The following is a 15,452-nucleotide window of genomic DNA, read 5'->3' on the forward strand; positions in this document are numbered from 1 at the left end:
AGGCTTAGTAAATGTCTGTCTAATGTGATGGGATTTTGGAGGATTATCTCTGAGGACTAGCCTTTCCTGCATGACTAGGGAAGCATTTGCTTTATAAAAGCTCAACTTCATGAGCCACCTTCCTGGCAAAGAAGTAAAGGGTTAAAAAATAATAATAATAAAACTTAGAGCAGAGTTACTATTCACATATTTTATAAGTAATGTACAGATAATTTAAAATTGCCAGAATTTTTAAAATAAAGATAATTACAAAAGGTAAAACATATTTCAAAATGGGATTTCAAGCTGAGGTAGAATCTGTGAAGTCTCAAGACAGCCATCTCTTTTGAATAAAGTGGTTGGTCAGAGTGCGGGGCGGGGGAGAACAAAAACTTAAGGTTAGAGGTGTACTCTCCATGAAAAACATGTGCAAAATGAACATTCTAAATTAGAAGTGGGGAAAAGTAGTATGAACTTAGATTTTACAGCAGGGTTAGATCTGGCTGCTTACTCTCCTTGAAGAAAAGCGAAGGCAAAGTGCAGGTAGACCTATTAGTTAAAGAATTAAGGTTTTAAAAAGCAAATGGGAATCAAATACCATGAGGTAATTAAAACTTGAGATGAGGAGAGCTCCCAGAAATGCAGAAGCTGAGACAGAAGCATGAGGTTTCCAAAGTTGGTGAGGTTGTGCCTTGTAGGAAAAAATATATAATAAAGATGAAGACAGTTAAATACAAAGTTATGTAAAGGGTACGGAATAAAAAGGAAACACAGGGAATATTTACTCTTCCAAAGGTACTGTTGGGTTTCACCCATCTGTTTAATTTTGTTGCCACTATCTTATAGAAAAAGAACAGCAAAACCTTGTTGAGTTTTCTTTGTACCAAATTTCAGGAAATCCCTAAATAAAGCATTTCTGCAAATAAGTTGTCAAGTGTTCTAATGCTACTCACTTCCGTAATTACAGAAGCATAATACTTCAGACCTTAGATACAGAGAAATACATTGTACTGCTCCTATATACTAAAGGATTCTTTATGGGTTTAAGAAAAAAAAAAAAAAAAACAAGCAATTAAATTCTATCCAAAGGTAAGTTTTAAAAGGAGAGGTAAAGGATTCATTAATCACACACACAAAAATAAATATATGAGCATCAAGCATAAAGTTAAAGGTATCTAAGAAGAAAATAGAAGGAAAACAAACAGGATCAGAGGTAGATTGGACAGGGCAGGGGACTCTGATGTGATCTCTGAGAGAGATTCTTGGTTTATAGCACTGGAGAAAAGAGACTGACAAAACAGAAAAGGTTATGATTATTTAAAAGTGCCTCTTCTGCCTTCTCCAGTAAGTAAGAAGAGACATAAAATGAAAATATTGATATATATCTGAACTTTAAAAAAAAGTCAGCATCTTGTAAGTTATTTCCCTGGTAATTAAGAAGAGTTGTGGCATAATCTTCAATGATGTTTCAGATGATGAGTCTTGGAGCTTTATAAATTATTTTTTATATTAGTCACCATACAGTACATTGTTAGTTTTTGATGGAGTGTTCCATGATTCATTGTTTGCATATGACACCCAGTGCTCCTTGCCAGCCCTCCTTAATACCTATTACCAGGATAACCCATCCCTCCATCCCCAATCTGAAGCCTTCTGTTTCCTGGAGCTTTTTCCTTTTCCTTTAATGGTCACAGTGTTGGGAAGGCAGTCGTAGACAATGTCCACTGAGTGACCTATCTGGAGAGTTCAAGCCATCCTTGAAGATCCAGTTCTCTCAATGCCGGAATCAAGTTCACTGAGATCTTCTATTATATTTCACTTATTACAAGAGTGTAAGTGAAATGTAACAAGATCACAAGGCTGAGGCATTTAACCAGAAAAAGAACCCAGAATGCATAATTGAAGGAGGGGTCTTCTTGTTTTCAACAAACACATTCAGTGGTATGGCTCATTTTAGTGAAACTAACTGGAGAAGCAAATGCAGGAGTTATCCAGTTATTTCTTCATGTATCATGTGTGTGATAGGTATGTTTTCCAAGCGTGTGGGAGAAATTTTGGTTCGTGAATTTTAATAAATGATTTTTAAAAAATATGAATCAGCCATTAGGACAGACTAGTGTATCACTCCCTAAAGAACAACATAAATCTAACAGAACTTCTAAGGGAACTTCATAGTAAGAAAAGTGCCACCTACTGATGGGGTGAGGGATTTCAAAAACAAACGCAATCACAATTTTAACATGTGATTTTGCCATTATTTTTGTAAACTTTCATTTTTAAGGAGTGGGAAGATTTAATATGAAATTAAATACCAAAGAGTATATATAGTATATAGACTTATTGAATAGGGTAACTGCTAAGCACATGTTGATATTAAGGAAAGAAATTAAGAAATGGGCTTAATGGAATTATGAATTGAAATATGCTGTAAATATACACATTGTATTTTGTTAATTTTTGTATCAATTACATACTGAAATGATGGCATTTGAGATATGCTGGGTTAAATCAAATATACCTGTTTTTTTTTACTTGCTAAAAAAAATGTGGCTACTGAAGAATTTAAAAATTACATATACAGGTTGCCTTATATTTCTATTGATCATACTGGCATAGAGATCACAGAATTTTTCTAGAATACACGTTACATCTAATCCCTTTTCACTGGCTTGATTTTTAAACAGATGGAGCCTCATTTCCACCTTTTGTTGAGAAGACTCGAGTACTGCGTTTCTTTTCCTCTGATATTTGCAGGTAATACAAAGACAACAATGCAGTTCTGGAAGTCAAAATGTTTTTCCCCAAGTGACAAAACACAGACCTCAAGCTCACACTTAATAATGATATTATCTGGGGGAAAAAAGTACACAAAGGGAAATTTTTTCCTGCTTTATTCAGAATAAACAAATATTCATAATGTGCTTAATAACTTTCATAAAAATTGACAGTTGCAGATGGATCATATACATTATACAAATTATTTTTTTTCAATTTTAAGACCTATTTTTCCTTATTTATTTATTGACTACACTAGACTATATTCAATAACAGTCCCATCTAGAAGGTTATGCCCATCTTTCTAATGATGTCCAGAGAAGGGGATGCCATTAATACAGAACAATGGTCACTTGCTCTGCTACTCCAGCCTCTTAAAATGGGTGGCTCCCAGCAGATATTACCAAAGCACTGGAGCCTAGGCCAGCTGAGTCCTAGCCCTGTTCCTAAAGTCTAGATGATGGGAAAACATTTGAAATAGCTCAATATTTTCCTTACCTGTGACATTGAAGAGTTTCTTTATGTAGGGTTACGTGGGGATTCGAATATGTATTGAGTCCCAGCACATTGTCTTGATGTTGGTGAGTACTCGGTACCTGAAGCAGTCACTTAGGAAATAATGAGATAGGTATATCAAGAACTCACATGCACACGCCGCAGTGTGTACTTGGTCTTCCTCTCCAGGACTGAGTTTTGAAAGAAAAAAATTTTCATTGTATTTCATTTAACCTGGGCACAAATAAAAGATTTGAGGGAAGTCATATGAATATTTAATCTATAGAGGACATGAACTGTGAGGAAAGTCTTCCATATAAATTCCCATGGTAGTTCACAGCAAAAATTGCTCTTGGAAACTTTTGAGCATAAAGGTAAAAATAGTTCATACTCAGGTAGTATGTCTTGGTGTGCCTTGCAGTTTCCCAAGAATTTTTTTCCTGTGAAATAAGTGAGAATTTAAAATTCTGACAAGAGTATCCAATGCAGTTTCTCTAAATTAAAGCAAGAATAGAAATCTAAAAATAAAAGAAAAAAAAAATCTCCAGAATGTAGTTCAGTTTCCTCGAATAAAGCTCTTTCTTATCTGTGTTTAGGTCAATCTATGCTGTATTTGGAGCTGACATTAATCTGAAAGGAATCCCTGTCTATAGATTTGTTCTTCCATCCACGGCCTTTGCATCTCCAGTTCAAAATCCAGATAACCATTGTTTCTGCACAGAAAAAGTTATCTCAAAAAATTGTACATCATATGGTGTGCTAGACATTGGCAAATGCAAAGAAGGTGAGTAAATGTTCTCAGTAGCACAGTCCATGATACAATTTGCAGTATTCTTTAAAATGCAACCTTTACTCAAGATCCCTTTCCACCAAAAATTTAAAATCAAAGCAAGAAAGCAATAAGGCCAGGAAGTAAATGTGGTGGTAGAAAAGTGTTGTTTTGATTTTGTTTTGTTTTTCAGGTCCCAGTTTTGTTTTTCAGGTCCCACTTAGTTATTATTAGGTGGCATTATTATTTTCTCTGCTGCTTTGGAAAATACCTATTTAGGTCCTTAGCCCCCTTTTTAAAATGGGTTACATGGTGTTTTTTGTTTTTTGTTTTTCTATAAATTCACTGTATATTTTTAAATAATTTTTTATTTTTTATAAACATATTTTTTATCCCCCGGGGTACAGGTATGTGAATCACCAGGTTTACACACTTCACATCATTGTATATTTTTGATATTAAGTACTGATTGGATATTGGTTTGTAACCATTCCTGTGTCTTTTCAGATAGATAAGATAAAAATAATTCCTAGACTCCTCTGAGCATCCCAACTTATCCATCTTCATTTTTCTAGCTTTTTCTTCCCAAGAAATTGGTTAATAAAAATATGTTTTCAGTATGTCTTTGAAGCAAGAATTGACTTAAATGCAATTTGAAGTCTGTCTTATTTAGCTTACCTCCTTCGTACTGGGATTAATGTGAATGAAGAAAGAAAGCCTCTTAAATTAATTTTCAGTTCACAGATATATCACTGCCCGAAACATGAACATAATGCTTGAAATTTTGTGCTTAGCAGCTAAACTTAACATACTGAAAATTAACACCTAAGGAAAAACAGTAGACATTGGACATTAACTGCCTAGGATGATGAGGAGATTTGTATTTTATTTCTGTACAGTAGTGATCAGGTCATATCATTTCCTCCCCACCTTTATTCCCCAGTCAGTGTTTAAGCCCAGCTATGCCTTCTTTTATTCAAAAAGTTTTATTTTTAAGGAAATATTTTCTGAGTGGTATGTGAAATGAGGGAAATGATTTATCCCCAATTATTTTTTAAAATTTGTTTTCAGGAAAGCCTGTATACATTTCACTTCCTCATTTTCTACATGCGAGTCCTGATATTGGAGAACCTATTGAAGGCTTAAGTCCAAATGAAGATGAACATAGCACATACTTAGATGTTGAACCTGTAAGCAAATATATTATTGATTAAACTGAAAGAAAAAATAAATTCTCTCCTTCTTGTTAATCACATTTATTGAATCACAATCTTGATAAATTACTATTTTCATTTCAGTGAAAATTACATTGATTTCTTTCTATTGTTGCTTATAAAATGCCAAAGTCATTAAACCTTAGTTTTTCAGCGTATGGAACTTTATAGGCCTATTCAGTGGTTCATAAGTCAGGAATATCAATGAGAAAGTTTCTAATTGGCTTAAAACAGTAAATATTAGATAAGCATAAAACAGCAGTTTATGGGACAACTGGGTGGCTCAGTCAGTTAAGCCTCTTTTTTTTTTTTTTTAAAGATTTTTATTTATTTATCTGACAGAGAGAGATCACAAGTAAGCAGAGAGAGAGGAAGGGAAGCAGGCTCCCCGCCGAGCAGAGAGCCTGAGGCGGGGCTCAATCCCAGAACCCTAAAATCATGACTTGAGTCAAAAGCAGAGGCTTTAACCCACTGAGCCACCCAGGCGCCCTTCCCCCCCACCCCCGACTTGCTTTTGGCTCAGGTTATAATCTCATGGGTCCTGAGATCAAACCTGCCTCGTGCTCAGTGGAGAGTCTGCTTGAAGATTCTCTGCCCCTGTCCCTCTCTACTCATACCCTCTTCTCTCTTTTTCTCTAAAATAAATCTTTAAAAATAAATTTGTAACTTTAAATATTGCTTGCCTGAGGAAATAGCGTGTATTATGAGGAATTAAAAGATTTTTATGGATATATGTGAATTGGGGGCAAGATCTATTATAGTTAGTGTGAAGAAAAATCAATAAAAAAGTTAAATATCAAAATTTTAGTGGTCATGTGTCAGTTTAAATAATGAGAAAGGTAGTACTATAATTAAACTGATGATACATTGATTCTGAGTAAATATACATTTGATGATGCAGAGTTCAGGAATCTATATGATCAGCTCAGCACTGCAGTATTTTGTTCATTACCCAAAACCATTTTTGGTAGATACCACACATCTAACTAAAACCTTGACATCTGTTTGGGTGAGGAAATTGTGTGTGCTTGCACAGGCATACCCATGCTTACCTGCATGTACACATGTGATTCTCGTAATATGCAGTGTAATATGTAATATACTTAACATGTCAAAATTAATTTCACAAGTTTCAAGTAGTAGAATTTCATCTTAATTTCCATATAACAATAAAAATTGGGGATTTTTTTTTAAGTTAATAACTAGTTTGTTCTTTTTTTAGATAACTGGATTCACTTTACGATTTGCAAAACGGTTGCAAGTCAACATATTGGTCAAGCCAGCAAGAAAAATTGAGTGAGTCTCTTGAACAAGTTTATGGTTACCTGATTTTTAGTATTTTCTTGTAAGAATGTGAGTTAGTCTATTAAAGTAAGTGGAAAGAATACAAATTTTCAACTTCTCTTTGGCTTAAGGTCATTAAATCATTATTAAATGCATATGATGATTTTCATTTGTAATTTAGAATTATATCCAGTGTTTATTGAAATGATAACTATACATATTTTGGAGTGTTTTGAGTGTTTGGTGGTATCTCTCATTTTGTAAGCTGTCCAGATATTTCTATGACCAGTTTTTGGAATTCCTATTTCACTTTCCCATTGAGGAAAGGGAAAATCTGTGCTTAGAAAAAGTCAGTCTAATTAGAAATAGGTATTAGAAAGTTTTTTAAGAGTGAAATCTGTCTGAGAAACAGTCACATTAACATTTAAATGATTTATTATAGGGAAAAAAAAATCAAGGAACTTAACCAAGTTGCAAAAGCAGCTAATTTCTGAACATATATTTACATTAGTACTTATTGAAATTTCTGTCATATATGTGTTTTCATAATTATTTTTTATGTATGTATTATAGAGCATTAAAGAATCTGAAGCGAAACTATATTGTGCCTGTTCTTTGGCTTAATGAGGTTAGTATTTTTTAATCTCTGTCATTAAAAGCAGTAAACTTCCATGTATATAAAAAAAGTTTTTGGTGTCTCAAAACTGAAAATGTATGTATAGTATTTGAAATTGTGTATGTTTTCTTACCCATATAGATGAGTACTATATATATTCTACCTATTTGAGAAAACCCAACCACACAGAAATACCAAGTTTGTGTTAGTTTTCAGTGTTTTTCTTTTAAAAAGTCAAAGCATTTTCTATCATTTTGCTTATTTTCAAAATTTATCTTTTAAGCACTTTTTCTTGTCATAGTGCTTGTTTTAGGAGAAGTCATATGTACATGTAACTCCAAATAACTCAAGACTCTGCGAATATTACAGTGTTAATAAAATCAACCAAGCTTGTAAAGACTTGGTTTACAGTAAAGCAAGTAAAGTTACTGCTTTTTATAAAGACTTGGTTTACAGTAAAAGCAGTAAAGTTACTGCTTTTTATAAAGAGTAGGTACAGGCCATCTATCCTATTGCCTGATGAGATATTTGTAGTGTAAACCGTGGAATTTATTAGCCCTAGAATTAGAAAATGCAGAACATAAAACTTGAGAGGGATCAGAACTGTTGACCTTTGCCACTTCATCTGTCAATAGGAAACATCTATTAGAAAATTGTGGAATATGTTAATAAGGCCATTTTGAAGATCAATGAAGCTTAGTATGTTCAATAGCACTATATAACATATTCAAAGGGAAGGGGATTATTACAACATAATTCAAAGGGAAGGGGATTATATTTCACTCTGTACGTATACTACCTTGGTATTTATTGCTGCCCTTGACATGCAAGGTGAATTCTATTGGCTTGTCTTAAAGATACAGATGACTAACACCTATGCAAGTGTTTGGAGAAAAGAGTAATAAGTAAGTGGAAGGTTTCAAGTATTTTGCTCCACTGATCTACTCCTATAATGCTAATTATTAATCTGATTACAGACTGGTACCATTGGTGATGAGAAGGCAGAAAAGTTCAGAAAACAAGTGACTGGAAAAATAAACCTCCTTGGCCTGGTAGAAATTATCTTACTCAGTGTTGGTGTGGTGATGTTTGTTGCTTTTATGATTTCATACTGTGCATGCAGATCAAAGAGAGTAAAATAAGTAAGTATACCAAGAAATTTATATAGTGCTTCAGTAATATTAGTTTTCATATGTTTTCATTTTACTAAAGAGGAGTTACAAATTAGGCTGTGACCATTTCTAGACTTGTCTAGACTACTATCATTTTTAATATACCCTCCAAGTTTTGGGATGTCTAAATTAGAACAAAAACAAAGACTGGACAAGTAAATGTGGCCTGTGAAAAGCAAGCAGATCACTACATTACATCTTAAGTTCTGGGAGGAATGAAATAAAAGATGAAATTATCACCTTTGAAAAGTTAGTATGAATATAGCTTTATTCTGACTCTTCATTTCTTGATTCTCATTAATTATAAAGAAATAAATGGTAATTAATATATCACTGCCTAGAGAAGGTTATGCAAGGGGAAAGGGGGAAAAAACTTAAGCTAGAAATTAGTAAACAAACTGAAAACTCATTACAAAACAATAGAGATAGAAGAAAAATATGCTGTTAAAAGAACACTGAAGTAAAATGAACAAAACTTGTTAATATAAAAACAGAATTCCTGCATATAGACATGCTGGTCTAAAATTAGGGTGTACACCCCAAATGTTTTGTGGAATCCCCAATATATGATTAAATTGTATGATTTGACTTTGAGTGTAACAGTACAAGAGAATATGAAAGGATCATGTTCAACACAACAAAACTAAATTATTCAGTTTAAAGGAAAAATCTCTTAAATGTGGGCAATATTTGAGTTTTAGAAAAATTGTAGAAGTAGTTCAGACCTCTGTGTTTTAGGTATCAGTGCCCATGCCCCTTTGTTCATAAACAGGAATGAAAGCCTGATCCTATCTCCCCTAATGGAAGCCTTTAATCATCATGGGTGGCATTGGTATGGCCTCTAAGGGAGAATTTTCCATTTCCCCCTATGTTTCTTCTACTTCCCCAAATGTTTCCACCAGCCTCTCTTCCCAAGCTCTTCAGAACAACAAAATACAGCCTCAGTAAAAGCAATATGCTTACTTGGAAAGTCACAACTTCAAATCAGACTGTTGACCCCAAGATGTCTTATATAGAAATTCTGGAGTTGCTACCCATAACTATGGAGCTTTTTACTTTGTACCAAGAATAATCTTGGAAAAATTTTTTTGCTAATTCTTGCTAAACAGTTTTCATGTATTATCACAGTTAATCCCTAATAAAATTTCATGAGTTCCCAATAGTCAGGGACTATTTAGCATTCATTCTATCTTCTGGAGACATTCCAGAACATTATAACAGTGCAGAATTGTTCATCTTTAATATGTGAATCAGTCAAATTGATTGATAAAAAAAAATGTACAGTGGAATTTTCTGTTCAATATTTTTGTGTGAGATTCACAGCCTGTGTCTAGAAAAGCAGCTGAATATTGTTCTGATCATTTTAGCCATTATTTATTCACTAGGAAGTAGACTAGATAACTTTGCCTACATACATTCACATTAGAATAGAGGACATATTGCATCACCTTAAGACCTATCATTAACACTGTAAAAAATAAGTTATGATTAGACAAAGATATTCATATGACAATTTATCTAATAAATTACTGCAAAAAACTTGTTCTAGTGGGAAAGCATACATTTCAAAAGGTTGTAGTTATAATTTGTTTTCGGTATTCTCTAGCACAATTACATGATAAATTTCATCAGTGTTTAACAAGCCCTGAATGTCAAATTTCTTCAGTCCATACATGCCTAAGTTAAGGTGAATAAGTGAAAGCTTTCAGAGTGTCTTCGTCAGCAAGTATGTTAGTTTTGCTTTGACATGATGTTGTTACAAGAAAAAGTTACTGCTTTTTATAAAACTATTTCTTTGTAAGAGAAGAAAAATTTTCTTTGCAGATTACTAGTTCTAGAAAAATCATGGAAGATAGAAATTTCCTTTAATGAGCATCAGTTTTGAATATTATAAAAGTTAGGTCTTTGGATAGATTTGTAAACAGTTGCAAAACTAAGATGGACATACAAGAGGGAATAAAGATGGTGGAGTTAACATATGGTTTTACTCAATGGATCACAGATTAAGCCAATAGTTCTTTCAAAAGCAATAGTGTATACACCTCTAAATGAAAGGTGGCCTGAAGGGATGGCAAAAAGTGGTTTAATTAGCTACCACTCTTTATCTGGCTAATTCTTGAAAGTCAGAAAGTAGCCTTCCATGATTGGGAATATATAGTGCCTTATCCATAATGTCCATCTGAGAACTTTTCTTTGTCATTTGAAAAATTAGGCTAAATAATAGAAAGAATGATATCTTGTATATATAGAACATAAATATTACCTGTTTTATTTTTCTACTGCTTTAAAGAAGTAACATTTCTCCTATTTTTCAGGCAGTAAATGAGTTTTCACTTTTCTGTACCAGCTACATCAGGACCTTTGTTACTGTTGGCCTACAAAACGAAGACTTAAGATGCTTTATTTTTTCAAAACACACCTTATCCTCTAATTAAAGAAATGGTGGCATTTTTTTTCACTAAGCAGCAGCACATTTCTAAAGGATTTTAAGATGTTGGTAAAATCCATTTTGCACACAAAACTGGAACTTTTTAGAATTCATATGTGCGCAATCAAATTGATTTCAGTTTTTATAGACATGGCTCAAGAATGAACCAACTGTTTTTATTTGGTACTGATTCACTAACTGGTTCCCTGGTGGCAAATTCAACACAGTGGACATTCTCAACAAATCTTGGACCCAAACTCCTGTCTTCATTATCAAGGGAAAAACATCAGTGTCCCCGTTCATTTGCAATAGACTGACCCCAGGACTGTCAGTACATCACAGTTTGTGAACACCGACTATTTTGAAAGACATTTAAGAATGGAAAGTAAAGTTATATATTACTCAAGATACTCTCTCTATGGAATCCTCTGTACAGCAACTGCAGGCATTGTAACCATTCTCTTACTGTATAACAATATGGGCTTATATTTTGACACTGATTATGCAAATGGACATTGTTTTCAGCACATTTTGGCTCTTCATGTTTAAGGACTTTGCCATCTTCCACATTCTGCAGCTCTTCTGGCAATATGAATATGTGCTCTTTCTACTCAGTTACATACAATTTACGCTTGGCACCTTCAGAATACTGTGCTAGGTGTTAAGAGATGTAAATGGTAATAAAAGAATTACTGTATGAAAGACTACCAAGCATAGAATGTGCATTAACAGTTATTTTTTGTAATAGTTCTTGCTTTCATAGTCACCTCAGAATGGTCTCAACCATTAAAATATGTTCTTCCTTCCTATACTTTGTGTGGTTCTTCTGTCACAATACATTTACCCTAGTTTTCTGTAAGAAGTATTCTGTCTGAATCTCCATTTCCTTCTGGCACTATGCTGAGTTCAACCATGACCATTTTGTCCTAGGCTGTTTTTAAGCCCATATGAGGAAAAACAAAAGATATACTCAGTTTCATCCTTGACAGCACTAGGACTTCAATCTAGAGCTTAAGGATTTTTCCTTCTTATCAGGAGACCTACTATTAGGTAAATCTTCTTTCTTTAGCAAGGGTTCACTTAATGCAGAGCACTAGTTCTCCTGAAAAGCTTTCACAGGAAGGGAAAATAGACCACATTCTATCTTGTGTTTTATTCACAGTGGTTTACATGACAAAGTAGTCATAACTGGTTTGGATACTAAAATAAAAAAATAACTTGTTTTCCTCACATTATCTTCCAGGGCAAATACTGAAAATCCCAAAGACACCTCCAGTTTGGAGGGATCTTAAGAAAATCTCAAAAAGTGTACTGATCTATGTCTTTACATTTAGTTGAGAGGCAGCAGGTGAGGAGTGGTATCCCTGTGAGGTATTGAGATTCTAGACATCTGATACTTAAAAGTTGACATGGTGATCTAAAAGATATGAAGGAAATTTAATTCCTTCAGCTAAGTGGGATGAAGAATTGGAGGAAAAACATATATATCCACCGCACACAAGATCTGTGTATCCAAGCAGTGCTTCAGACTTTAAAATCTTCACAAAGAAAATAATGTCACAGCATTTAGGTATCAGGAAAAAGATTTCACTTATGTGTCTTTAGTATTTATCTAATTGCATGTATATTCTAATCTTTATCATTACTCAACATTTTCTTTAAATTGTATAAAATATATACAAGAGGAAAGACAATACATATGCAAAGTAAATTATATTAAAAATACCCTATAGGAAAGACAATACTTTCTTTAAAGAACAGGAGCTAGGGCAGGGTTGAACAATTGGGGTCATCTACAGGAGGAAACTCAAGATTATTTCATTTAAGGCAAAGAAAACCACAGAGAGTCAAGTAAAATGAAGACCACAGAAGAATATGTTCCAAATTTAAAAAAAATAATAATAATAAAACTTCAGTGAAAAAGCCCTTCACATAGATAAGTAATTTACCTGATAAAGAATTCAAAGAAATTCTCATAAAGATACTCAAAAGACCCAGAATAAGAATGGAGAAACACAGCAAACTTCAATAGAGGGACAGAAGATAGTAGTATCAAACAGCAGTGACCGAGCTAAAGCATAAATAACCACTGAAAGTACATGAGAGGGATTCAGCAGACTAGAAGACGAGATGAAACAGAGGAAAGGGTCAATGAATTCAAGACACAGCAGAGGAACTCCCCCAAAAAAGGAAAAATGTGAAGATAGCTTAAAGGACTTAAGGAAAACATCAAGCAGGCTGACATCTGCATTAAAGGGGGCCCAGAGAAAAGGAGACAGAGAAAGAGATGAAAAGTTATTTAAATAAATAAAGGCTTAAAACTTCCCTAACCTAGGTAAAAGAAATAGACCTCCAGATCCAGGAAGCCCATAAAATTGCAAATAAGATGAACCCAAGGAGAGCCTCACTGAGACATACAAGTAAATGTTGAAAGTTTAAGACAAGGGAAAAAAAAAATCAAAGAAAAAGCTACTTGTTACACACAAGGGAACTCCCCATAAGGTTATCAGAATTATCAGCAGAAGTTTGCAGGCTACAGTATAGAGGCACAATATATTCAAAGTGCACAAAGAAGAAAAAAATCCCAACCAAAAATGTTCCACCCAAAAGCAAAGTTATTCAGAAGAGATAGAGTTTTCCAGACAAAAAAGCTAAAGGAGTTCATCATCACTAAACTGGCCTTATAAAAAATTTAAGAGGACCTTTAAGCTGAAAAAAAAAGCAGGCTAATTAATAATAAAACATATAAAATATAAATCACAAATAAATATGTAGTAAATGTTACAGATTAATCACTACTAAAGCTAGTATAAAGGTTAAAAGACAGCAGTGAAAAACTATAATAACTAATTAAGGGTCACACAAGATTCAAAAAAATGTAAAATGTGATGCCAAAATAATGTGGAGCTTTAAAAATGCATTCAAACTTAAGTTCTTATCAACTTAAACTATTACAAGTTTTCCATATAAGTATCATGATAACCACAAAGCAAAAACCTCTCGTAGATACGCAAAAAAATAGAGTAAGAAATGTAAACATAGCATTCTGAGGGTCATCAACTCACAATGGAAGAAGGCAAGAGAAGGTATAGAGAAGAACTACAACACAGCCAGAAAACAATGAACAAAACGGCAAAAACACATTCCTATCAGTAAATACTTAAAATGTATATGGACTAAATTTTATTATCGTAAGACAGAATGACTCAGTGGACTTAAAAAATGAAAACAAGACCAAGATATAGGCTGCCTACAAGAAATTCACTTCAAGTATAAAGATACACGCAGACAAAAAATGAAGGGGTGGAAAGGGATATTTCATGAAATGGAAACCAGAAGAAAGCTGTAGTAGCTATACTTACAGCAAACAAAATATGCTTTAAGATGAAAACTGTCATAAATGACATAGGACATTATATAATGATAAAGGTATCAATCCAAAAAAAGGATAAAACATTTGTAAATATTTATGCACCCAATATAGAAACATCTAAAAATATAAAGCCAATTTTAACAAACCTAAAGAGGGAAAGAGACACCAATATAATAAAATGGGGGACTTGAATATTCCTTTTGCATCAATGAATAAATCATCCAGACAGAAAATCAGTAAAGAAATAACATGTTAGGCCAGATGGACTTAATTGATAAATACAGCATTCCATCCAAAAGAAAGAAAACACACATCCCTCTCAAGTGCACATGGAACATTCTCTAGGATAGATCATCTGTTAAGCCACAAATATGTCTTAATAAATTTTAGAAGATTGAAATCATATCAATATCTTTTCTGACCACAATGGTATAAAACCAGAAATCAATTGTAAGAAGTAGACTAGAAAAGTTACAAATATATGGAGAAGAAACAGCATACTGCTGAACAATGAGACAAAGAAGAAATCAAAAGAGAAATAAAAAAATATCTTGAAACAAATGAAAATGGAAATAAAGCATAGCAAAATATGTGGAAAGCAACAAGAGCAGTTCTAAGAGGGAAGTTCATACCAACAAATGTCTACACCAAAAGACAAATATCTCAAGTATATAACCTAACATTACATCTCAGAGAACTAAAAAAGGAACAAATCCCAAAGTTAGAAGAAAAAAAAAATAAAGATCAGAGTAAAAATAAATGAAAAAAAGAATAAAAAGAAAATATAAAAAGATCAATGATAATAAGGATCGATACTTTGAAAAGAGAAAAATTAACAAACTTTTAGTTAAGACTAATCAAGAAAATAAAAAGAAAACTCAAAATCTGAATGAGAGAGAGGACAACTGATACCACAGAAATACAAAGAATCATGATAATACTATGAACAAATATGCTAACAAATTGAGCAAAATTAGAAGAAATAGAAAAATTCCTAGGGATATACAGTCAATCAGGACTGAAAAATGATGAAATAGAAAATCTGAACACACTTACTAGAAGATTAAATCAGTAATTAAAAACCTCCCAACAAACAGAAAGCCAGAACAAGACAGCTTCACTGGTAAATTCTACCAAACATTTCAGGAAGAATTATTACCAATCCTTCTCAAACTCTTCCAAAAAAAAAAAGAAGAAGAAGAAGAAGAAGAAGAAGAAAGAACAAACTTACAGCTTCATCACAAATCAAGCAATGTGATACGCCACTGAACAACAAAATGAAGAATCATATGATTGTCTCAAAAGATACATGAAAAACATATGACAACATTAACAACCACTAGTGAT

General features: G+C 33.2%; 1 protein-coding gene across 3 annotated transcripts in view; it reads left to right on the forward strand.

Moving 5' to 3' along the window:
* Window positions 1-11,541, forward strand: part of CD36 (CD36 molecule) — an 81,426-nt gene extending 69,885 nt beyond the window's left edge. For all 3 annotated transcript variants that reach the window (XM_059170958.1, XM_059170956.1, XM_059170957.1), the window contains exons 9-15: window positions 2,664-2,733; window positions 3,846-4,033; window positions 5,090-5,208; window positions 6,455-6,528; window positions 7,090-7,144; window positions 8,110-8,274; window positions 10,620-11,541. In XM_059170958.1, coding sequence (XP_059026941.1) covers window positions 2,664-2,733; window positions 3,846-4,033; window positions 5,090-5,208; window positions 6,455-6,528; window positions 7,090-7,144; window positions 8,110-8,274 — 671 coding nt within the window. In that variant the 3' untranslated portion in view covers window positions 10,620-11,541. The remainder of the gene's footprint in view (window positions 1-2,663; window positions 2,734-3,845; window positions 4,034-5,089; window positions 5,209-6,454; window positions 6,529-7,089; window positions 7,145-8,109; window positions 8,275-10,619) is intronic.
* Window positions 11,542-15,452: the final 3,911 nt, after the last annotated feature.

The sequence above is a fragment of the Mustela lutreola genome, chromosome 4 (genome assembly GCF_030435805.1).
Source record: "Mustela lutreola isolate mMusLut2 chromosome 4, mMusLut2.pri, whole genome shotgun sequence".
NCBI lineage: Eukaryota > Metazoa > Chordata > Mammalia > Carnivora > Mustelidae > Mustela > Mustela lutreola.